The sequence below is a fragment of the Monodelphis domestica genome, chromosome 7 (genome assembly GCF_027887165.1).
Source record: "Monodelphis domestica isolate mMonDom1 chromosome 7, mMonDom1.pri, whole genome shotgun sequence".
NCBI lineage: Eukaryota > Metazoa > Chordata > Mammalia > Didelphimorphia > Didelphidae > Monodelphis > Monodelphis domestica.
In genome coordinates this window covers 127,426,418-127,452,488 of record NC_077233.1, presented here as the reverse complement: position 1 = coordinate 127,452,488, position 26,071 = coordinate 127,426,418, and the positions used below count along the sequence as shown (strand labels likewise).

Genomic DNA, 26,071 nt, shown 5'->3' with positions numbered 1-26,071 from the left:
GAGTTAAGAATCAGAAGATACCTATTTGAATCGTTGGTTTTACCCCTTCCTGCTTTAGGTGACTTTGAACAATTAATTTTTCTCCTCTGGGCCTCAGTTTCCTCAATCAGAAAATGAAAGGATTAGCGAGATTAGCTGTAGATGGCTGTTCATGTACCTTTCAAATCCAGATCTTATGATTATGATTTACCTATGGTCACACAGTTAATATCTAAGCAATAACCCTGCTCCCTTGATCACCAATTTCTTGCCATTTTTATAGCACACTGCCCTCTAAGGTTTTTTGCAGTTCTATCACTTTGTTCCTATAAATATAATGCTAGTGTCTGCAGATTCCCTTCTTAGGATAGTGTCACTTAATTTTTTTCTCTCACCCTCAGCTTGCTTGTCTGTAAAATGGGCATAATAATATAACCTTGTTAAAGGGTTGTTGTGAGGATCAAATGAGATAATGTAAAGTTCCATGAAGATCTATAAGAGCAATACAAAATTATTATTATTATACACTATACCATCTGTTACTTCCAAGCTCCATTCAATCCATTGGCTTTACAGACTATACCCTCAATTCATCCTGTATATGTTTGCACTTAGTTATTTGTATATCATCTCCCTTTTTAAAATGTGAGCTCTTTAGAGTCAGGGGTTGCTTTTGTCTTTCTTTGTAGCTCCAATATTAACTACAAGTACTTGGCATTCAGTAAGTACTTGTTGGCTTGACTTGACCCTACGGATCCAGTCACTTGCTAAAATGTTTTTACCTCTACAACACCTTTCCCCCTTCCACACCTCCTCTCCACTAACAGTGACCTTCCTAATTACCGCTCCCATCACCTCTCACCTGGTTGCTTTTGCAATCGTATTCTATTTGAACTCTCAGTTCAACTCCTTTACCTTCACAAAGCATCCTCAGGCTCCACAATGAAGCCTGGCCAAATGGACCTTTTAGCAGATCCCCACATATGTCACTCCACTTCCTATCTCCTGGCAGGAATGTTTGAAACACACTCTCCTCACTGTTCTTGGAATCCCCATTTTTTCTTCAAGGTTCAGCTCAAATTCCATCTTCCAGAGCTTTCCAGAATTCCCTTCCCTATCCCTTCTCACCCCCTATTACATTGCATTTATTTTGGATCTAGGTACATATATATGTTCCATTCTCTAGATAAACTGTAAGCTCCATGAGGGCAAAGGCCTCTTTTATGGTTGTCTTTCTATTAACAGTGCAAGCACAAAAGAGCTGGATAAATTTTCCTTGTTTGCTTCGGATTCCCGTTCAGCTAGTCACCACAATTCTCTGCCCCACGGTCTTAGCTCAGCTCCCCACCTGATAGGATTCGTGTAGAAAGGTACCCCCTCCCGGGGTAGTCAAGCACAGGCCCAGGACCCTACCTGAGGAGCCTACCAAAGGGAAAGCGAACTACGAAGGGAAGTCACGTTTGACCCAGTCTGAGCTCTCTAATTGCACAGCGGGATGCTTGCATCATCCCCGTCTGCCTTTATCTGACTTCTCTCAAGTTTTTTCTCTTGTCCGCAGTGCTGTTTTCCACAGGATACTCTTGAGTGGCATATAGGCAGTCTAAAGGTTTATCCCCACTTTACAGAAGAAACTGAAGTTAGAAATCAATCACTTATTAAATGCTTGCTAAGTTCCAAGAATTGCGCTAAAAGTCAGGATAACAAAAAAGCAAAACAAAGTTACAAAGACAGCCCCATAAAATAGCGAAAGCCCACAGGGCCGAGACAACGGTGCATGCGCACTGAGACTGCCAGGTTCGGGGTGCCCATACACGCAGGCCCGAGAAGAGGGGGCGTAATTGCGAGGGGCGGGAGCACTAGAGAGCGCACGCACTCACCTGCTTCCCCCCACGTCGTCACTCACTCCTCGCCACTACGTTGCTTGGGGCGTCCTGACGTACCGTGCGGCCGAGGGAAGGGGCGGGGACAGGGGCTGGGCTCCGGCTGCCCCCCCCTTCCTCCCTTCGGCCCGCCTCCCTTCCTCTTCCCCGTCCCCTTCCCTCTCCTCCCTCTCCCCTTTCCCTCCCTCCCACAGTCAGCCCCGTCAGCTCCGGAGAGCGAGCGTCGCGTCGCGTCGCGTCGGCCTGGCCCGACCCGGCCAGCGGGCAGATGCCCCGAGCAGCCACCATCGCCGGTGCCGCTACCGGTGTAGGAGGCGGGGGTCCGGTCCGGAGGGGCTGCGTGTGAGAGGGGGGGTGGGGGTGGGGAAGGGTCCGGGAAGCAGGGCCGGCAACCCGGCGGCGCGTCGGTGGCAGCAGCGAAGCAGCTGGGGCCGGTTCGGGGTGGACCATGTATTTCCTAAGCGGCTGGCCCAAGAGGCTGTTCTGCCCCGTGGGGAGCCCGGCGGAGCCTCCTTTTCACATCCAGACCGACTCTCAGAGAGCCTTCTTTGCCGTGTTGGCCCCGGCCCACCTCAGCATCTGGTACAGCCGAGTAAGTCTAAGAGGAGCGCCCCCGCTGCCCGCCCGGTTCCCTCCCCTCCCCCACTGTCTCTTTCTCTCCTCCCCCACCCTAAATCCTTCCGCGGCTGGGGCATTGCGCGCCCCTCGTCCACCCCAACACCAAGTATCTACCCCCCAAACTTCTAAGTCCTCCTCCTTGTCCTAATGGGGATCTTCACTCCACCAATCCTTTCCCTCCACCCGCCCCCTCCCGCCTTACTAGCCCTTCTCCTAGCCCACGCATCTTGCTTTCCCCGCGTCGTAATTAGCTCCCCCACTCCTTGCCGCCATGTACCTGTTTAAAGGAGAGTCTGGGAAAAGTCCCTGTTCTCTCCTCCAACTGGAGAATAGGGGTGGGAGGGTAAGGGGAACTGAGAGGGACTATCCTAAACTGGAGTTAAAAAAAAAAGTGATGGTTCTTTAGTCCCCAAGCATGTCCACTTTTAGGAAGGCTCCTCGGTGCCAACTTAGTTGCACCCGTGCCTGGGCTCTCGACTGTGTGGTGCTGAAAACATTGGCAAAGTCCGTCTGAACTTTTTTTTTAATAGTTTAAAATAAATGTCTGGGGAGTGTACTTCTCCAGCTTTCCCCTGCAGTGGGAACGGAGTTGGGTTAACCTAGGTGGGTGATGGAATGTCAAATAACAGGCATTTGCTTTTTGGCATAACTTTGGTACTTGAAAATTATAGCTGATCCTTTTTTTTAAGGGCTAGTTTATAAACTTAAGAATGTTTAAACCTCCCCTCTTTCTGCCCTCCCCCACCACAAGATTTAAAAAAAATTTTTTTACCTTTATCCTTCCGTAGGGGACAGACAGCTGCTAGGGACCATGTTATTCAGATCATTGTTATGTTCCCTAGTACCAGCTCTGAAAGAATACTTTGGAGATGTTAAAGTTATTTCCCCCATTTTCTATGGCTTTTAATTATCCACACTCTACTTATAGCTCATTGTCATGGACAGATGAGAGTTAAGTTTGAAAATAAATCGTGCATGAGATATTCCTCCCCCAAACTCTCAAGCTGCTTAGACCTATTTTTTGAAATCCACATAATGTAAAGAGTACTAAGAAATGGATCACTTTTTTTTGTTCATAAGGAAGGCACCACCTACCCATGTCAGGACTGGACTTTAGGTAGTAAACATTTTTTTCTGTAAGATAACTGGACTCTGGAGATAGGCTGTGACCTCATGTCATGTGACCATGTGAACCAACTGGTCCAGTTAAGTTAATACTAAAAATCCCTCAGTGTTACCATCAAAGTGTCCTTGACTGTCCTCACAATGTCTGGGAAAATTAGCTTTGGGATTTTGGTAATGCTGATATAGTTAATAATTTCTTACATTAAATATATGTTTGATCGGTTTTTCAGTCAGAAATAACAATTAAAAGTATATTTTTGTGATGGAAATACTCTGAACTTAATTTTTTTCTAATATGTATTCTATACATTTGAGTTTTGATTGAGGAAGTGCTAATCAGAGTTTACACTTTAAATTATTGTTTTAAGTAGTTTTATGTTTTATAGCACATTGACTAACAATGATCTTATTAGCATTGATTTAGAACTGGAAGAGAAATTAAGAGTTTTATCTATTTTAATCCTTTCATTATATTTTTGAGGAGAAGGAGGCCCAGAGAGGTCAAGTGACTTGGCCCAGGTCACTTAGCTCACAATGGCAGAACTTTTTTGGATTAGAATTTTGCCAAATGTGATGAATTGCCTTCACAATATCCAGACTACTTTCGTCTTAATTTTTCTTCCTGTTAAAATAGTCCAATTTAATATTAGATAAAACTATTATGAGGAGAATACTGAACTACAAACCACTTTTTCCTCACTCTAAAATGGATAACATTCTAGAATTCTTGTCAGGATAATTCATTCCAACAATGCTTTTCATTTAACCGTGCCTAGTTAGTTTGGAGGAATGGTGCTATATAAACTCAAAAATCTAATGCAGGTAGGAAATAGTTCTGGTACAAATCTCTACCTCCCTTTGGTTAGTGGATTCCCAGATTGCTACCATGAGAGTCACTGAAAATCTTGTAGGTTTTGGAGACTGAGGGTTGTAAAGATTAAAATTTTGGGGAGACTGAGGCAAGATAGAAATTGGTTTTTCTCTCTGCAAGGAGTATTCTATTTTTAGAGGTTTATTGAAGATTAAGGATTAAAGAAAATACAGGATAAGAAAGCATGTGTCTAGGCCCAGGAGCCTAGACAACCTCACCTACATTATGAAAAGAGCCACATCTGCTTGCAAGCGGAAACAGGAAAAACCCAAAAGCCTTTCCAATCAGGTTAAATACCCCTTCTCCATCTCCGGGCCCAGGTGAGAATTCAGTGAGATTAGAAGGCATTCTGGGGAAGTGGAGCAAGGGCTTCTGGGGATTGAAGTCCTGGATTCAAGTCTTATTTTTACAGGGTTTAAAGTGGAGGAAAAGAAGAAACCAAAAAGTTTGGGAAAGGAAACTTGGAGTCAAGACTTCCAGATGGCACTGTGCAGACTTGCCATCTTACCTGAATATACATGTTTTCTTTGTTACGCTGTTTGAATCAAAGTAGGGTTTTTTGTCTTATATTTTGGTTTAATCTGATGGTTTCTAAATCATAGTTTCATTTGACATTTAAATGTTTTCTGTGTGGATTTGTACATTATGGTTCACTGAGGTCTTTGAAAGGGAAAAGGAGGTAGGTAATTAAGTAACAACAACCAGAAAAAACCCCAAACCAATGGGGAGGTAGTAGATGGACTTTATGAAGGGCAGAATAGACCTACCTTACCTAATCTCCCAAGAGAGGATCTTACTTGGTAGATTTAAGGCAACTTGAGGTCTGTGGTACGATGGGAGGGTACCAAGGACAAACGTGGGCTATTAGAAATCTAAGCCTGCACAGAAAAGTGGTTTCTTTTTCCTCTTTTTTTCCTGGGCCGTATCACTCATTCCTCTAAGGACTCAGAACTGTAGTGTTTTAATAAATAGTTCAATTACATCTGCTTTCATGGACCAACCTGAGAAGTTAACCATTATTTATAACATTGTTTCTTTGGGAAGAATATGTTCTGCTGCAAACATAACCTCATCTGGACCCTCATTGCTGCTTGGGCATCCTACTCTATTTTTACTGACTACTTATCTGATTCCAAACAGCAATTGTTCCAAACCTTTCCCTCAAACCCTAGATTTAAAACAGATGACTTAACCCCCTACTTAACTGAGAAAATTAATTCCTCAACTCCCTTTATTAACTTTTCAGATGATCTCTGTGGCATCACTTCTTCTTTCATGTATCAGGGGAATTGCTACACTCATTTTTTCCCTCCAAAACTAATCCATAAACCTGTGTTCTTGATCCCAATTTCTTGCTTATTTCTATATTTTTTCTTAGGAAACATCTTTATTGACTCTTTTAAAAAAAATTCTCTATAAAAATACATTCAAGTCTCTCCAATTCTTAAAACCTCTTCCTTGACTATTCTACTCTTCTGCTCTATAAGCTATATAAACTCATCTCCTGTCTCTATTCATCTTTATGCAACCACTTCATCTTGGATTTTCCTTAGCACTTTGCAATTTGGCAACTCCAATTGCTTTACAGAAATTGTTTTCACTAAGTTGAACTTGATTGCAAGTCCCTGAGTCTTTCTCAGTTATTGACTGCCTCTTCCTTTCTTGGTTTCTTGATCATTATTTAGTAAGTAAAAATAATGGACTAAAGTGAAAGTCCACCACACTTTCCTTATTCTATTACACTTTTATTTGTTCCTTTTTGTCTTTTCTTCTTCCTTGTGCATTTCCTAGTGCCTTGAAGTAGATATTCAATATTCTGTCCTTGACCTAGCTCTCTATAATCTTTCCCTTGGTGATTTTACTTGAATGCACTTCTGGCTTCAATTATCACCTTTGTGTAGTTGCTTCTCAAATCTACAGACCTTGAGCTCTAGAACTGTTTCCAGCCTCCTTCAGTATCTTCCGATCTGGATGTTCCACCAGTACTTCGAATTCAACATATAGAAAACAATTTACTGTCTTTGTTCTGAAACCTGCCTTGCTTTCAGTCAGTCCCTCAGACTCCAATGTTTTAACCCTTTGAGGATGTTTTTTAAAACACATCTCTCTCCCTTATCATTATTATTGCATTATCAAGTCTTTTTAGTTTTAATTCTAATATGATTGTTTTGAAGTTCCTTTCCCACTGCCACTCTTCTAGCTAGCCCAAGGCTCCATTACTACCTTGCTTGACTATTGGAATAGCTTCTTAAGGACTCTTTCTTTCATTTGTTTCACCTTTTAATTTTTCATTAATAGCACCATCAGATTAATTTTACTTCTGCTCATGTCATTCTTCGCTGAAAACTGTTCAAGAGGTCCCTGTTGCTTACAAAGTAGTTTTAATTCCTTATCCTGGCATTCAAGACTTTCCACATTCTTAGATCATTCTGTCTATCTAGTAGCTCTTCTCATTCTTCCTCACATGTATTTTATAACTCAGCCAAAGTAAACTGTTTACTGCCATCACTAGATATCCTTATTTTACCAGCCTCTGTGTCCTTGTTGATGCTGTTTTCTATGCTTGCACTTGCTTTTTACTATTGAATTCTTCCTACCCATCCTTTAAAATCCCACTTTAAAATTATTTACTATGGTATTCTCTTAAAACACTAATGGCTTTTCATTCAAATCTCTTTACTTGTACATCTTATGGACTTATATATTATCATTGTATGCATATGTGTCTTTTCCCCAATAGATTGTAAGATCCATTAGATTAGAAGCTATTTATATCAATTCAGATATTTATTAAATGCTTGTTATAGGACAGGCACTAGGTAGATTCAAATTCTCTGCTTGCCTCATGATATTACTTTTTTTTTTTAAGTTTTTACCAATGTCTATTACTTCTTACATGATAATAGTTATCCTGTGTCTCTATTCATTCCCCAAGAATCATTCCATATAATAAATAGTATTCTTTTTTGAGAAAGGGAAAAGTAATTAGCCCAATTGATTAATACATCAGAATCTAAGTCAGAAAACATTTGCAATGTGTAATATCTGTGGGCCTCCAGTTAAATGGGGACTGGCCTCTCATATCTCTTCAGTTGAATCCTGCTTGATCTTTAAAATTTCTTGGGGGGAGGGCTTTTCTTAATTCACTCTGCATTAGTACCTTTAGCCCTTTCTTTGCTTCTCTGTATTCATCATACGTATCATTCCTTACAATACAGCAATATTTCATTACATTCAGTAGCATAACTTGTTTAGTCATTCCCTAATTAATGAATCTCTACTTTGTTTCCAATTCCAATCCACAAAAATTGTTGCTATAAATATTTTGGCGTATATGGAGTTTTTCTCAAAGATGGCTTCTTTGGAGTGATAGTCTTCAATTCAAAGAATTTGGATATTTTATTACTTTATTTGTATTATTCCAAATTATTTTCCAAAATGGTCCATAGCTCCATCAAAATTGAATGTGTGCCTATGATTCTACAACACTTTTTAACGTGGACTATTGCCATTGTTTTGATCATTTTTTCCAGTTTTCAGGAAATGAGGTGAAACCTCAGGATTTTTTTTTTTTGATGTGCGCATTTCTCTTATCTCTTATTAGTTTTTGGAGCATTTTTTCATGTGGTCATTAATATTTTGCAATTTTTCTTTTGAGAACTGTTTATATCCTTTGGTCACTTATCCATTGGAAAATGGCTGTTAGTCATAATATATATATATATATATATATATATATATATATATATAGGGGATAGCAAATCCTTTTTTTTCATATAACTACTTCGCTTTTCCCAGGGGCATTAATTTTGCTAGTGCATAAACTTTTCAGTTTCATGTTTTCAGTTTCTATTATTTGATTAAGAGTAGATCTGCTATCAATAAGCTATGAGAGATATGTGATCTGTTTTTCTTCTAAAATTTTTTATGGTCTGATTTTTAATATTAAGGTTGATTATCCACTTGTAATGTTTTATAGAATGTAGTATAAGATGTTGGTGTAAGCCTAACTTCTGCCAGGTACTTTACAATTTTCCCAGCAATTTTTATCAAATAAGGAGTTTTTTCTAGGTAATTTATGTTTTCCACTTTATCAAAATCTAGTTGAATGCTATTATTACTAATTTTATCTAGTCAGTTCCACTGATCCATCTAAATTTTTTTTTTAGACAGTACCAGATAGCTTTGATGATGACTTTGTTATATAGTTTGAGGTCTAGAAGTGCTATTCCCCCTGTTCCTTACTACTATTTATCATTTCATATCACATATCTTTTGTTTTTCCAAGCAAATTTTGTTATTATTTTATCAAGTTCTCTAAAGTATCCCCTGGATAATTTGATATTTAAATGGTTAAAAATATAAATGAATTTTGATAATGTTGACATTTCTCGTATGTTAGCATAGCATAGTCTGGAATACTGAATATTCCTCTAGCTATTTAAGTTATTCTTTCTCTTTATGGAGCGCATTTTGTCGAATCTATATAAGTCTTTTGTGTGTTCTTATTTAGAATGGGATTTCCCTTTCTATTATTGCTTCTTTTGCTTTGCTATTTTTATATAGAAATGTTGCTGAAGTTTAAGAGTTAATTTTGTAGCCTGCAACTTTGCCAAAGCTATCAATTGTCTCAATTAGTGTCTTTGCTAATTCCTTAGGATTTTTTATGTAAATTATATCATCAATAAAGACAACTTTGTTTTCCTTTACCTATCTATGCCTTTGATTTCTTTCTTTTGTCTTATCATTATAGCTAGCATTAACAGAATTATGTCAAATAATAGTGGGGAAAGTAGACATCTTTGCTTCATTCTTGTATTTATTGGAAAAAGTTCTAGTGTTTCCCTATTTTGCATATGATGCTTGCTTTTGGCTTTAGATGCTTTTTATGATATTAAAAAAGCCTTTCTGTGCCTATACTTTGTAGCTCTTTTTTAGCATAAAAATGTTATACTTTGTTAAAGCCGTTTCTTGCATCTATTGGAATGATCATGGGTTTTGGTGTTTAATATGATGAACTCTGTTGATTATTTTTCTGATGTTGAATCATCCTTGAATCCCTAGTATAAATCCTACTTCATAATGAATGATTTCTTGGATAAATCTCTGTAATTTGTTTGAAAGGACTTTGTTTAACGTTTTTGAATAATTATTAATGATACTGACCAATAGTTTTCTTTTTGTGTTTTTTCATTCCCTAGTTTAGGTATTAGAACTATATTTGTCTCAGAAGAGCAATATAATAGATGTTAATTCTTTAAGTTTGATAGAATTTTCCCATTGAATCCATCAAGACCAGAAGTTTTTGTTGTTAGTAGTTCTTTAATGGTTAAATTTATTTCCTTTTCTGTGATTGTGTCTCTAACTGGTATTGTATTAGTTTGAATTATTTTGTATTTTTGAAAGTACTTCTTTGTTTCTTTTATGTCCTCAGTTTTGTTAGTATGTAGCTGTATAATATATTTTGATGATTATTTTAATTTCTTGCTGTTTTGCTGTGATTTCACTTTGCTCATTTACTCTTTTATTGATTTGGAGTTTTTTGTTTTTTGTTTTTTGCATTATTTTAATCAGATTAGTTAAGTGTCATTTTTATTGGTCTTTTTGAAGAATTGGCTTTTAGGTTCATTTATAATTTCTGGGAAGGGTTTGTTTTCCTTTTATCCATTTTCCCAATAATTCCAACCACCCTACCCCCATGCTATTTATTGTTTTTCTAATTTGTTAAAATGAATATTCAGCTCTGATTCTTTTTCTATTTTATAAATTTTTATAAATTAAAAATATATAATATATAAAATTTTAATTTTTCACCCTAAGACTACCTTTAGCTGCATCCCAGAAATTTTGGCTGTTATTTCATTACTATGTTCTTATTCAGTTCTATTGTGTCTGTGATTTCTTCTTGTAAGAGTTCCATGTGGTGCTGAGAAATATGTATACTTTACAATTTTTAAATAAAAATTTTAACATAGGTTTTCCAAAATTACAAAATCCAGATTGTCTCACTCCCTCCTTTCCTACCTCTCAAACCTAAGATGTGAAACAATTAAAATTCTCCAGAGACCATATCTTAAATTTGTAATTATTATTTATTAAATAGCAAAAAATGGATAGGGTAGGTTAGGAGATGAACTGCTTGGCTAGCTAGTTGAGAGTGCTAGAGCCTCAGGCCTCCTGGCCAGGCAGTGCTTCCAACTTCTTACAGTTGAACAAGACCAGAACCAGATCTTGTGGCCTTCTGAATTCTTGGAAAAAGCCCTGATTTCCTGTCCCTTACATCAATTTTTATGCTCTTCTTGATGTCCCTTTCCAGGGCCTTTCTGATTGGAAGCATAGACCTAGATCAGGACAAGAGGAAGATATTTCAGAGACCAAGAGTCCTCATGACAATCCAGAAAGGCAATGCAGAGCACATGTACTCTTCCCCACATGGAGTGTCCCTGGTTAATTTAATAACTTCACCACCAAAAAGAGTTCATGTTTATAGATTGATTTTAAAAAAGGAGCTGGTCTCAAGTCATCCAGCTTTTACATCTAAACAAAGGAAGGGAGGACCGAACACCTTGGGAAGAAATTATTTGAACTTCAGCCCTAAAATGAAATTGTTTTTCATGGTGGGGCTGAATATCATTTCATAGAAAACATCCCAAGTCAAGATTAATTTTCCATATATAGTAAACAATTTGAGTTATATATGTATAATCATGCACAACATTTCCATATTGGTCATGTTGTGAGAATAGCCATATAAAACTAAAATCCCCAAATAAAAGCACACACAAATGAAGAGTCAAAAATTAGTATGCTTTGCTTTGCATTCAGATTCTGTCAGTTTTTTCTCTGGAGGTGGATGTTTGTTATAGATCCTTCAGAATTGTCCTGAATCATTGTGTTGCCGAGAATAACCAAGTATTGCCATAACTGTACATGATGCTCTCCTGGTTCTGTTTACTTCACTGCATCAGTTTATTTAGGTCTTTTCAGGTTTTTCTGAAGTCATCCTATTTATCATTTCTTATATAGTACAATAATATTCTATCATAATTATATACCACAATTTGTTCATCCATTCCCGAATTGATGGACATCCCCTCTATTTCCAGTTTCAGTTCTTTGCCACCACAAAAAGAGTTGCTATAAATATTTTTGTATAAAAAAATCCTTTTCCTTTTTTAATCTCTTTATGATGCAGATTTAGTAGTGGTATGACTGGGTAAAAGGATATGCACAGTTTTATAGCTCTTTAGGTATAGTTCCAAATTGCCCTCCAGAATGGTTGGATCAGTTCACAACTTCAACAACAATGCATTAGTGTCCCAGTTTTGCCATATCACCTCCAACACTTACAAATCCTTTACTGTAAGATTATCTAATCTGATAGTTGTGCAGTGGTACCTGACAGTTGTTTTAATTTATATTTCTCAATCAATACTAATTTAGAACATTTTTTCCATAAGACTGTAGTGAGAACAGTTTGATTTCTTCATCTGAAAAGTATCTGTTTATATCTTTTGACCATTTATCAATTGAGGAATGACTTATATTCTTAAAATTTGACTTAGTTCTTTATATATTTGAGAAATGAGGTTTTTATTAAAGAAATTTGCTTTAAAAACCATTTTTTCCAATTTGTTTCCCTTGTTTTTTAAAATTTAAATTAATTTTATTTATTCAATTTATAACATTATTTCTTGGTTACAAGAATCATATTATTTCCCTCCCTCCCCTAACCCTACCCTTCCTGAAGCTGATGTGCAATTTCACCGGTTATTACATGTGTCCTTGATCAAAACCTATTTCTATATTGTTGGTGTTTGCATTAGGATGTTCATTTAGAGTCTACATCCCCAACCAAGGATATCCCCTTGACTCATGTATTTAAGCAGTTTTTTTTCTTCTGTGTTTCTACTCCCACAGTTTTCCCTCTGAATGTGGATAGTGTTTTTTCTCATAGATCGCTCCAAGTTGTTCAGGATCACTGCATTGCCACTAATGGAGAAGTCATTCAGTTGTACCACAGTGTATCGGTCTCTGTTTCCAATATTCTCCTGGTTCGGTTCTTTTCACTCTGCATCAATTGGAGGTCATTCCAGTTCCCATGGAATTCCTCCAGTTTATTATTCCTTTGAGCACAATAGTATTCCATCACCAACATATACCACAATTTGTTCAGCCATTCCTGATTTGAAGGGCATCCCCTCATTTTCCAATTTTTTGCCACCACAAAGAGGGCAGCTATGAATATTCTTGTACAAGTCTTTTTTCCTTATTATCTCTTAGGGGTATAAACCCAGCAGTGCTATGGCTGGATCAAAGGGCAGACAGTCTTTTAGTGCCCTTTGGGCATAGTTCCAGATTGCCCTCCAGAATGGTTAGATTAATTCACAACTCCACCAGCAATACATTAATGACTGGACTTTGCCACATCCCCACCAGCATTCATTACTTTCCTTTGCTGTCATCTTAGCCAGTCTGCTAGGTGTGAGGTGATACCTCAAGAGTTGTTTTGATTTGCAATTCTCTGATTATAAGAGATTTAGAACACTTTTTCATGTGCTTATTAATAGTTTTGATTTCTTTAACTGAAAATTGCCTATTCGTGTCCCTTGCCCATTTATCAATCGGAGAATGGCTTGATTTTTTGTACAATTGGTTTAGCTTTTTATAAATTTGAGTAATTAGACCTTTGTCAGAGGTTTTTTTTTAATGAAGATTGTTTCCCAATTTGCTGCTTCCCTTCTAATTTTGGTTGCATTGGTTTTGTTTGTACAAAACCTTTTTAATTTGATGTAATCAAAATTGTTGATTTTATATTTTGTGATTTTTTTTCCTAGCTCTTGCTTTGTTTTAAAGTCTTTCCTTTCCCAAAGATCTGACAAGTATACTATTCTGTGTTCACCTAATTTGCTTACAGTTTCCTTCTTTATATTCAAGTCATTCACCCATTCTGAATTTATCTAGGTGTAGGGTGTGAGATGTGAATCCAAATCTAATCTCTCCCATACTGTCTTCCAATATTCACAGCAGTTTTTATCAACTAGTGGATTTTGGTTCCAAAAGCTGGGATCTTTGGGTTTATCATAGACTGTCTTGCTGAGGTCACTTACCCAAGTCTATTCCACTGATCCTCCTTTATCTCTCTCAGCCAGTGCCAAATTGTTTTGATGACCACTGCTTAATAATATAGTTTGAGATCTGGGACTGCAAGACCTTCTTCATTTGCATTTTTTTTTTCATGCTTTCCCTGGATATCCTTGAACTTTTTGTTCTTCCAAATGAACTTTGTTATGGTTTTTTTCTAATTCATTAAAAAAGTTTTTTGGTAGTTCAATGGTTATAACAGTAAATGAATAAATTAATTTGGGTAGGATTGTCATTTTTATTATGTTAGCTCATCTTACCCAGGAGCAATCGATGTTTTTCCAATTGTTTAGATCTAGTTTTAATTATGTGAGTGTCTTGTAGTTGTGTTCGTATGGTTCCTGTGTTTCTCTTGGTAGATAGATCTCTAAGTATTTTATATTGTGTAGGGTGATTTTATTTTTTTATTTCTTTTTCCATTTGAATGAGTTTATTTAGTCTATTTAGAACATTATTCCTTGGTTACAATAATCACATTATTTCCCTCCTTTCCCTACCCCAACCCTTCTCGCAGCCAACTTGCAATTTCATTGGGTATTACTTGTGTCCTTGATCAGAACCTATTTCCATGTTGTTGTTTACAGTAGGATATTCATTTAGAGTCTACATCCCCAATCATATCCCTTTGATGTGTAGAGTGATTTTAAATGGAATTTCTCTTTCTAATTCTTGCTGCTGGGATGTGTTGGAAATATATAGAAATGCTGATGACTTATGTGGTTTTATTTTGTATTCTGCAACTTTGCTAAAGTTGTTGATTATTTCGACTAGATTTTTAGTTGATTCTCTAGGATTCTTTTAAGTAGACCATCATATCATTTGTAAAGAGTGATAGCTTGGTCTTCTTGTTGCTCTAATTGCTACTGCTAAGTGTTTCTAGTACAATGTTAAATAATAGATGTGATAATGGGCATACTTGATTCACTCCTGATTTTATTGGGAAGGCTTCTAGTTTATCCCCATTGCAGATTATGTTTGCTGATGGTTTTAGATATATACTCTTTATTATTTTTAGGAAAGACCCTCCTATTCCTATGTTTTCTAGTGTTTTCAATAGGACTGAGTGTTGTATTTTGTCAAAGACTTTTTCTGAGTCGATTGGGATAATCATGTAATTTTTAGCAGTTTGCTTGTTAATATGGTCAATTATGTGGATGGTTTTCCTAATATTGAACCATCCTTGCATTCCTGGTATGAATCCTATCTGATCATAGTGAACCCTAATGATTACTTGCTGGAGTCTTTTTGCTAGTTTCCTATTTAAGATTTTTGCATCTATATTCATTAGGGAGATTGGTCTAGAGTTTTCTTTCTCTGTCTTTGACCTGCCTGGCTTTGGAATCAGTACCATATTTGTGTTGTAAAAGGAATTTGGTAGAACTCCTTCTTTGCTTATTCTGTCAAATAGTTTGTATAATATTAAAATTAGTTGTTCTTTGAATGTTTGATAGAATTCATTTGTGAATCCATCTGGACCTGGGGATTTTTTTCTTAGGGAGTTCTTTGATGGCTTGTTCAATTTCTTTTTCTGATATGGGGTTGTGTAGGTAGTCTATTTCTTCCTGTTAGTCTAGGCAATTTATATTTTTGTAAATTCACATCACCTATATTGCCATATTTATTGCCATATAATTAGGCAGAATAGTTTTTAATGATTATCTTAATTTCCTCTTCATTAGAAGTGAGTTCTCCTTTTCATCTTGGATAGTGTCAATTTGGTTTTCTTCTTTCCTTTTTTAAATTAGATTGACCAATACTTTGTCCATTTTATTTATTTTTTTTTTAAGTACCAGCTTCTATTCTTATTAAATCAGTAGTTCTTTGACTTTCAATTTTATTAATTTCTCCTTTGATTTTAGGGTCTCTAGTCTTCAGCTGATGATTTTTAATTTGTTCACTTTCTAGTTTTTTAATTTGCATGTCCAATTCATTGACCTCTGCCCTCTCTAATTTGTTAATATATGAACTCAAGGATATAAATTTCCACCTGAGTACTGCTTTGGCTTCATCCCATGGATTTTGAAAGGTTGTTTTGTCATTGTCATTTTATTCAATGAAATTATTAATTGTTTCTATAATTTGTTCTTTAACTGATTCTGGAGAATCGTGTTGTTTAAATTTCCAATTAATATTTGAATTGCCTCTCCATGTACCCTTACTAATTATTATTTTCATTGCATTGTGATCTGAGAAGGTTGCATTTATTATTTCTGCTCTTTTGCAGTTGTCTGCAAAGTTTTTATGTTGTAGTATATGATCAATCTTTGTGAATGTACCATGTGCTGCTGAGAAGATGTATTCCTTTTTGTTCCTATTTAATTTTCTCCACATATTTCATTTACTTCTCTTACGTCTTTCTTATTTCTTGATTTGATTTAATAGAGGAAGATTCAGGTTCCCCACTTGTATAGTTTTTCTATCTATTTCATCCTTGAGCTTTACTAGTTTCTCCTTTAGAAATTTGGATGCTATGCCATTTGGTTCATACATGTTGAGTACTGATATTTCCTCATTGTCTATATTACCTTTTATCAGGATGTAATTACCTTCCCTATCTCTTTTGACTAGATCTATTTGGCTTTGTCAGATATCATGATCAAGACCCCTGCCTTCTTTATCTCAGTTGATACCTAATAGATTTGGCCCCAACCACTTAGTTTTACCCTATGCGTATCTGCCTTCCTCATGTGTGTTTCTTGTAGACAACATATGGTAGGGTGTTGATTTAGAACACTTTTTCATGCACTTATTGATAGTTTTGATTTATTTATCTGAAAACTGCCTATTCACGTCCCTTTAGCATTTTTCAGTTAGGGAATGGCTTTATTTTTTTTTTGTACAATTGATTTAGCTCCTTATGAATTTGAGAAATTAGAGCTTTGTCAGAGTTTTTGTTATAAAGATTTTTCCCAATTTGTTGCTTCCCTTCCAATTTTGGTTGCATTGTTTTTGTTTTTGTGTAATCAAACTTATTTTACATTTTGTAATATTCTCTATTTCTTGCTTGGTCTTAACTTCTTTCCTTTCCCATAGATCTGACAGGTATACTATTCTATGTTCACCTAATTGACTTATACTTTCCTTCTTTAAATTTTTCATTTATCTAGGTATTCTGAATTTATCTTGGTTTAGGGTGTGAGATGTTGATCTAGACCTAATCTCTCCTATACTGTTTTCCAATTTTCCCAGCAGTTTTTGTCAAACATCTTGTCCCAAATACTGGGATCTTTGGGTTTGCCATAAACTGTCTTGCTGAGGACATTTACCCCAAGTCTATTCCATTGATTCTTCCTTCTGTCTCTTAGCCAATACCATATTGTTTTGATGATAACTGCTTTATAGTATAATTTAAGCTGCTAGGTCCCCATCCTTCACATTTTTTTTTATAATTTCCCTTGAAATTCTTGATCTTTTGTTCTTCCAAATGAACTTTGTTATAATTTTTTTCTAATTCAATAATTTTTTTTTTTGGTAGTTTGATAGGTATGGCACTGAATAAGTAAATTGATTTGGGTAGAATTGTCATTTTTATTTTAGCTCGTCCTACCCATGAACAATTATTGTTTTTCCAAATATTTAGATCTAGTTTTAATTGTTTGGAAAGTGTTTTGTAGTTGTGTTCATATAATTACTGTGTTTGTCTTGGCAAATAGATTCCTAAATAGTTTATGTTGTCTAGGGTGATTTTAAATGGAATTTCTCTTTCTAACTCTTGCTGCCGAGTTGTGTTTGAAATATATAGAAATGCAGATGATTTATGTTGGTTTATTTTGTATCCTGCAACTTTGTTAAAGTTGTTGATTACTATTTCAACCAGCATCTAGTTGATTCTCTAGGATTCTTTAAGTAGACCATCATATCATCTGCAAAGAGTGATAATTTAGTTTCCTCATTGCCTACTTTGATCCCTTCAATTTCTTTTTCTTCTCTAATTGCTACTACTAGTGTTTCTAGTACATATTAAATAATAGAAGAGATAGTGGGCATCCTTTCTTCATTCCTGATCTTATTAGGAAAGCTTCTAACTAATCCCTATTACAGATAATGCTTGCTGATAGTTTTACCTATATACTTACTGTTCATTATTTTTAGGAAAGGCCTTTCTATTCTTATACTTTCTATTGTTTTCAATAGGATTGAGTGTTGCTTTTTGTCAAAGACTTCTTCTGTATTTATTGAGGTGTAAACATATGATTTCTGTTGGCTTGGTTGTTGAAAGAGTAAATTTATTTGAATGGTTTTCCTAATATTGAACCATCCTTGCATTCCTGGTATAAATCTCACCTTATTGTAGTTGATAATCCTCGTGACCACTGCTGGAGTCATTTTGCTACTATTCCATTTAAGATCAGCAACTGTGTTCATGAAGGAGATTAGTCTGTAGTTTTCTTTCTCTGTTTTTGGTCTGCTTGGCTTTGGAATCAGTACTATATTTGTGTCATAAAAGGAATTTGGTAAAACTACTTTGCTTATTTTTTCAAATAGTTTGTATGTTATTGGGATTAGTTTTTCTTTAAATGTTTGATAGAATTCATTTGTGAATCCATTTGGACTTGGGTTTTTTTTCTTATGGTGTTCCTTGATGGCTTGTTTAATTTCTATTTTTGAGATGGGATTGTTTAAGTATTCAATTTCCCCTTTTGTTAATATAGGCAATTTATATTTTGGTAAATACGCACTCATTTCACCTAGATACCAATGATTCTTAATGAGTTAGCCAATGACTTGTTTGGGCTATGTGTGAATAAGCATAAGCTGGTTCTATTTACTGAGTAAGGCAGATCTCACGTTTTGCATAATCTGACTTTCCTGTCTCTTAGATGAAGTAAATTCTTTCAGTGGGGCATGAATGGATATATAGAAACTGAAGGCCTGATATGAACTTCTAATTTTAAACCCAAATATACAAATATTTCAGAATTCTAAAATGAAATATAAAATAGTTCAGAATATGTTAAAAATCTCCATTGGTTTTGCTTGCACAAAACCTTCACTTCAATTATTTATTTATTTTGTTTAAATTATTTTCCATTGTTATATGATTCATAATTTCCTCCACCTCTCTTACCTACCCCCTCCTGGAGCTGACAAAGCAATTCCACTAGGTTATACATGTATTGTTAAGTACAAAAATATTTAATCAAATCGAGTTATTTATTTTATTTTATATCTTGTAGTGTTCTTGATCTTTGTTTGATCGTAAATTCCTACCTTCTCCATAGATCTTATAAGTAAACTATTCCATGCTTCTCTCATTTTTGTTGTTGTTGTTTTTTGGTCATTTTATTTCTAGATCAAGTATCTGTTTTTACTTTTATCTTGGAGTGTGAGATGTGGTCTATATCTGTTTTCTGCCATATGGTCTTCGAGTTTTTTCAGCAGTTTTTGATAGAATTTTTTGTCCCCAAAGCTGGGATCTTTGGGTTTATCAAGCACTAGATTGTTGTGGTCATTTACTACTTTATATTGTGTACCTGATCTATTCCATTGTTTCTAGTTATTAGCCGGTATCAGATTATTTTGATTATTTCTGCTTTATAGTACTGTTTGAGATGTGTTGTTTGGGATGCTCAAGAAGCAAGTAATCTCTTGATTTCTTGATTTTATTATCTTGTTTTCTTAAAATATTTACCTCTTTATTATGTATGGTTAAGCTCAGATTTGCAAGGCAGGCCATCCTGGGCTATATCTTGAGCTCCATTTCTTTTTTGGCATTATTTATTCTTTCCTACATTTTCTGGTTTGTACAGAATAATCTCACAGTTTATTTTTTTTTCTTTCCTTTGTATCTAAAGATCTTCAGATTTCTTGTAATACTTGTTTCCATTTTTAAATCTAAGCATTATTTGTCTTGGAGTTTGTAGCCCTGGGTTTTTTACTGGAGATGATCTGTGAGTTTTGTTTTCTTTTTCATTTTCTTTACCCAAAAATTCTGAACAGTCATCTCCTATTATTTCCTGAATTCTGATGTTAGGTTTTTTAGTTCTGTTGTGTTCTCCTGAGAGGCCTATGATTCTTAGGTTGTCTCTGGGTATCTTTCAAGATCAGTATGCTTTGTTTGCATAGTGAACATATTCATATATCAGCTGTTGCTTTGTAGTTCAACTTTCTTCTTATGGGAATCCCTTCTGTAAACCACTTAAGATTTAAACAGTTTTCTTGAAAGATGTTCTTATATTGAAAAGAAATCTTCTACTCAATTACTTATACCTGTTGATTCTCCTTTCTGGAGCTATACAGGTTGTCTAATATGATAGTTTTTCCATTTTAATTTATTAATATTAATTAGTATTTTAATAGTAAGTATATCTTTGGTTATCTTTTTCCAGTTAAAAAAATGTATAGTTCCTCAAACCGTACATCGTGAAAGATGGCTTCAGTATTCTTCACCTTCTTGATCACTTTCCTCTGGATTTATTCTTGTTTGCTAATATTTTTCTTAAAATTCCATTAAGAACTGAACATTGCACTTGACCAGGTCAGAATATAGTTGAACTATTATTCTTTGTTCTGGGCACTCTACTTCCATTAATGCAGCCTAAATTTGCATTGACTTTTTTGACAGCTACTTTACATTCTTGATATAGTTCTGGATCCCTGGATATTGACCCAGAATGGTCAGAGTTGTGGATGGATAAATTGATGGAAGAAAGAGAGGGAGGAAGGGAAGGAAGAAAGGATTTTCTAAAGCCCTTGCTCATCAGGTAACATGATACATATTTAACAAATTTGATTTTATTTGGTCTTCATAGCGATACTTAGATAGATGTTATTATTACTGTCATGTTACTGTCAAGAAAACCTTCATATTGTAAACCTTAAAATTTCTTAGATTTATGAATGTTGGAAATTTCCCCATTGGGAAATTTCATACTGGAAAAAATTTCCTACTGATAGTAAGAACTCTATTGGAATGTGAAACCCCTTGGCATGGGAGGATCCTTCTCCTCCCTACTTAAGACTACTTTAGGACAGAAATCTTTTGCTAAACAATGGAAAGGGCTTTGACCTATGCTTAAGCATAGAACAGGAAGTTCTTTGAGTCATGATTGATTTTAGAATTGATACAATAGAGATACTTGGAATGACAGAACCAGGTCTTGGAAAATACAATCTCCACCCTACTTAGAGTAACAGGATTTAGGAAGGGCTGCAGCAAGATCAAGATTTAATTATATGAGAATATGACCTTCAACAGACATGTGCAAAGCCACAGACCTCTGGGCGGTCCTGGGTTAAACTAGAGCCACCATTGGCACAGGGGAGACATCGACAGTGATTGATAGATGTGAGAACTGAGGGGAGGGAACTTAGATGGTTTCCTTAAAGATAGTGGGGTCTGAGGACAGAGGGGAAGAGATTTTTTGCTCTGAGGAGGTTTTGCTCTGAGAGGTTTTGCTCTGAAGGAGGCTGAGAGGAGAGAGGTCCTGGAGGGAGAGCTCCTGGAGAGGTCTTGAAGGAGGTTGTGGAAGGAGAACTCAGGAGGAGTCAGGAGGAGAATTCTCTGGAACATTTCTTGAAAGGAAGCTCTCTTGAAGGTGGAGCCTGAGGTTGGCATGAGAAGCCTTACCTAGAGAGATCTTGGGTGAGTGATAAAACCAACTGACTGATTTATTCATTCTTATTCCTTTCTTACTTTCTCTCTTTTTCTATTGATTAATCAGTGTATTATAAATTAAATTTCTCTATAAAACCCAGTTGGCTTGGGCATATTCATAAATTGGGAATATATTCCCTGGTGACCATCTTATATTTATATAAAACCAAGACACAGTAGAAAACATATTTCAGCGGTCATAATTGTTATATATTTCCCTTGCTCCCAAAACATTTTAATTATCACAGTTTATGACTCCCACTCTCTCATCTACAACTATTTGAATCTCAAAACTATTTTAAATCTAACAATATAGAGAAGTTAAGTATTCATTCAAGGTGCTGCCTTTGATAGAAATCTCTGAAAAATGAAAATGACAATGCAATTTAATGAATCTCATATGGACTGAAAAAGAGTCATCTAAAGAAACCAATGTAGCACAGAGATATACTATTCAGACCTTAAAGGACATGCTTTAAGATTGGAAGGAATAACAAAAGACAGACACAAAAGAATTACTTAACATAGAGTGATTCCTGACATTTAATAAGTAAGATTTGGGTCAATGATAGTCCAGTCCTCAAATGACACTATAATGAACACTTAGCTATTCTTTGGAGTGCTATCACTGGTAAGATATCTACCAGAAGGTGCTGGATTTTGACCTCAACAATTCACAAAATTATAATTTGCTTTTTTCTACTTTAATAGCCAGAGTTAACCATTTGGGTGGCAGAACTAGGGCAGTTTCTATTACATTCTGACTTAGAGGTTTTGAACCTAGGTGTCTGTGAGAAAGGCATTACCATGAATAAATAAGGAAATTAGGACAATTGTTTTTGAGAAAGGTTTTCTTTTCAAACCTCTTATAGTGCTTTTATCTAGATTTCTTCTTTGCCTTATCTTATTCTGACTTCATATGTGCCTTATCTCACCCTATAGCACAATATCTTTCTTCTGCATGGTAAATATTTGATGAAATGTTTCAAGTTTATCAATTTGGTTTTAGATAACTTGAGCTTGAGGTAACAAACAGTAATGTGGACCTGGAAATTAAAAGGTAGTTCAAATCTGAACATGAAGATTTTGAAATGATCTGAGTAGATGTGATAGCTGAAACCAATAGATTAACTAGGATTTCTGAAGGGAAGCATATAGAGGAATTTATCAAGATATTGCACATTTAGATTGTTTAATTTTTTCCCTAGTTACTATTTGATCTCTCTACCTTACAACCAACAATGCTGATAGCTACTTAGTTTCATATATAGTAAACATTAATTAGGAAACCATTAATTCCAAATTTGTGAGAATTTAGGCAGGGACTTAGCAGAAGTTTACATGAACTGTATTTGCAGAGTGGTAATTTAATAGTATTCTTGCAGGGAATGTTTCAGCCTACATAAGTAAACACTTAAAAATATCTATATTTGCATCAGTAATATTAACTTGCTCCACTGATTTACTAATTACTTATTTACTTATGAACCACTGATAAGCTAGTTACAAATAGGGTTCATTAAATTAAGGCCTTCATTTAACTGTTGTTTATTATATTGGTTTGTTTTGAATTATTCTGCGTTCTTTGATTCATGGTCTCTTTGGTATAGGTTAATGGTGGAAAAGCTATGGCATGGGTGTCAAAGAAGGCACACAGAGTATTCTCTGTGAGCATTCTGCTGCCCTCCACCTCCCACCCCAAGTTAGTTACTAGAAAAACAGAGGGACTCAGGTGGAGTCGCTCCCCTCCTCCCTCTACCATGCCTGATGACATTTTTTCACATCCCCTGCCCCTCTGCCCAATAGCCCAATGGGAGGACAAAAGGTGTAAGGTGGGCAGCTCACAGCCAGCCAGGCTGGAGGGGAGCCAAAGTGCTTAGGCCATTCCACTCCCTCTCTACATTCATTGAGTACATTCCTCACTTTGCCTGCCCCACCATCCTGCAGCCCAATGGAAGCTCTTAATTCTTCCCCTGTGTGGGGTGTGAGGGCACATGGTACACCATCTCTAAAATATTCCCCATCACTAGTATAGGTGCTGTCTCTACTAGTATAGATTACAACCCATTTATACCTTCTCATTCTGTGTTCTCCATGTATCTTCCATAGCACATCTAATTAATGCTCTGAAGGTCTATCTATCTTTTTTCTTTCTTTTTAAATAAATAAATCCTTGCCTTCTGTCTTAGAATCAAGAATCAATATTGTATATTGGTTCCAAGGCAGTAGAGTAGTAAGGGATAGGCAATGGGGGTTAAGTAACTGGTCAAGTGTCACATGGCTAGGAAGTGTCTGAGGCCAGATATGAACCTAGGACCTCCTGTCTCTAGGCCTGACTCTCATTTGCTGAATCCACTGAGCCACCTAGCCACCCCTTATCTCTGTTTCTTTTACTAGATTATGGATACCAATTTAATGGTTGTACCATCCATCTATTTTTTATTACTTTTGCTTCCTGATTTATGGATGCCCCTTACTCTCTTTTAATCATATATACCCTAAATGTTGTATTTTTAAGTCTCTTATGTGCAAGTCATCTTTGATAATATGCCCCAGATTACTTGCTCCCATTTTATTCTTATTTTGGTTATCAATCAATAAACCTGATCTTGTATTTCCTTTGTCTTTCAGTTATTTGTTTGATTAAGATGTGTTCTGCTATAGAAAATCTATGAAAGCCTACCTGTTTCCTTCTCAAATGTTTATTAAGGGTATGTTTGATGCATATTTAGACTTATCAAAAGATTTGAAAAATAATAGAGAATAGGTATATGGATTAGTAACTGAAGAAATCCACTGGATCAGCTTTTTGAATAATGAGCATCTGAGATTCTTTTTTTATTTTTCTTTCCTTCCATGAACTATTCTGAAAATTGAATCCCCCAGAGATCTTCAAAATTGTATTACTTATTTAGGTCCAACTACTGTCTCTGATGGTCATCTGTAGTGTGGTTAGGTCCTAAAGTGTTGAGTTGAAAAATATATTGGTTTCATTTTCATCATTGTCAGATCTTAGAGTTGGAAAATCTATTTGGTTTTGTGGCTAATCCTCTATAGCAGAGGTGTTAAATATGTAACCCCAAATCAGATTAAAGTATTTCCTAATTAGGGAAATGTGTAAAAATTAGTAAAATTACAGTAAAGTGTAGATAATATTATTATGTGGTTTTGTATGTTATTGTGTGACCTGCAGAGATTTTTTAGGTACTATTTAATGCCTTTAGTTTTTGTTTTGAGTATGACTTCATTGTTCTATAACTCTTGGGATAATTTGGCCTTTTTAGGTATCATACTAACCTTTCTCAAGGCACTTTTTACATTTCATTGTTTTTTTCTGTCTTCCATATCATTTTGCAAATGAGCTTGTCCTCTCAATTCAATATCAGGTTATGACTTGTCACTGCCATTGGCTCTGGGGACAGGAGTGAACTGAGAGAATCTACAAAGTAGCCAGGGAGGTTAGAATTAGTAACCTCACCTCATTTGCTGAGGTGGGGGAGCCTGCATCCAGAGGATTCCCCTGAAATCTGAACGTAAAGTTGAAGGGCCCTGGAGTGTGCGGTGTTCCTTAAGGATATCCCTGACCAGCAGGGTCCCACAAGGGAAGGGGCTCACCTTTGTGATGGGACCCGAGGAGAGATAGGGAACCGAGAACCAGGGTGAAGAATGACAGACACGGACAAGTCAGTGTTTAAATAGGGCAGGCAACCCCTATGGTATCTCCTCGGAAGGAAAATATGAGGATCAGTGGAATACGAGGTAGAGGAGGAGATTAAGGTAAAGAATGCAAGCGGACAGGGGCTGGAGCCTTGTGGAGGAAGAGATTCAGAAAGGAGAGAGAAAGAGGGAAATAGGATTAAGGAGCAGAGTAGGATTAAGGAGCAGAGCAGATCTCCACGAAGGAGGAGAGGAAGGCCCAGAGAGGAGAGAGAAAGTTCCAAGAGACCTTCATGGGCTCCGCCTTCTGCTTTTATTGCTGAGTAGGTGGGGAGTAGTTTCCAATTAGTGGCGATTACATCAGAGAGCGTAAACAATCATTATTGGGTGGTAAGGTAGAGGGAACACCTTTGGGCGTGTAGATTACAACCCAAGCTTTCTCAAGAGAGTACTCCGCACATGTTAATTAGTTTGTCCTAGCCAAGGGCCGCATGGCCAGTTCAAGGTTACATTCACAAGCCTCATTGGTATAACCTTATGCTTGGAGACACGGTAACCATACAATGATTTATATTTCATAGATGTGAATATGCTTGGAATGCTACATGGGGGCAGTTGTGTTTGCTATGGCCTCAGCTTTGGAGACCTTGGCAGTCCCCAAGGAGTGGACACTTTGGGAGTGCCAGGCCCTAAGGGCAGGAACTCAAGCCTCATTGCTAACAAAGAAGGGACTTTGGGGGCCTGAACTTGGACTGGATACAGTCTCTATCTGGTGCTGGGTGGTAGGAGAAGAGGAGAAAGAAAGGAGTGCTCAGTGGTGAGTATGTTTGCTGAGAGACTGAGGCCCAATTATTGATAGCTATTATGGAGACAAAATATCTCAGCTCAAATACAGAGGATAGTGAGGTAAAAATAACTATTTCAGAAATAGCAAATGAATACAACAAATTGATAAAAGCTGAAAAGGAGCTTTTGAAAGAGCTTTAAAAAGATCTCATAAATGAAATGAGAGAGGTGGAGAAAAAATAAGAGAAAAAATAAGAGCAGTGCAAAAAAAATCTAGAAAATTATAAAAGTAAGATCACCTAAATAGAAAAAGAGATTCAGAATCTTATGGAAGAAAATAATGTATTAAGAACTTAAATTGTACAAGGAGAAGCTAACAATTTCCTATGACAACAAGAAATAATAAAACAAAAT

At 36.1% G+C, this 26,071-nt stretch overlaps 1 protein-coding gene and 1 long non-coding RNA gene across 6 annotated transcripts in view; one reads left to right on the top strand and one right to left on the bottom strand.

The window, feature by feature from the left end:
* The window catches only part of LOC130455509 (uncharacterized), a 37,865-nt gene extending 35,924 nt beyond the window's left edge, over window positions 1–1,941 (bottom strand). Inside the window, exon 1 of one of the 2 annotated variants that reach the window (XR_008913527.1) lies at window positions 1,857–1,941. This is a non-coding gene — a long non-coding RNA (uncharacterized LOC130455509). Of the gene's footprint in view, window positions 1–1,392; window positions 1,826–1,856 lie in introns of those variants that run through there. The other variant, XR_008913526.1, reaches the window with a different exon arrangement.
* Window positions 1,917–26,071, top strand: part of RIC1 (RIC1 homolog, RAB6A GEF complex partner 1) — a 181,853-nt gene continuing 157,698 nt past the window's right edge. For 2 of the 4 annotated variants that reach the window (XM_056805439.1, XM_056805440.1), the window contains exon 1: window positions 1,917–2,451. In XM_056805439.1, coding sequence (XP_056661417.1) covers window positions 2,308–2,451 — 144 coding nt within the window. In that variant the 5' untranslated portion in view covers window positions 1,917–2,307. The remainder of the gene's footprint in view (window positions 2,452–26,071) is intronic. The other 2 variants (XM_056805441.1, XM_056805438.1) reach the window with 1 other exon arrangement.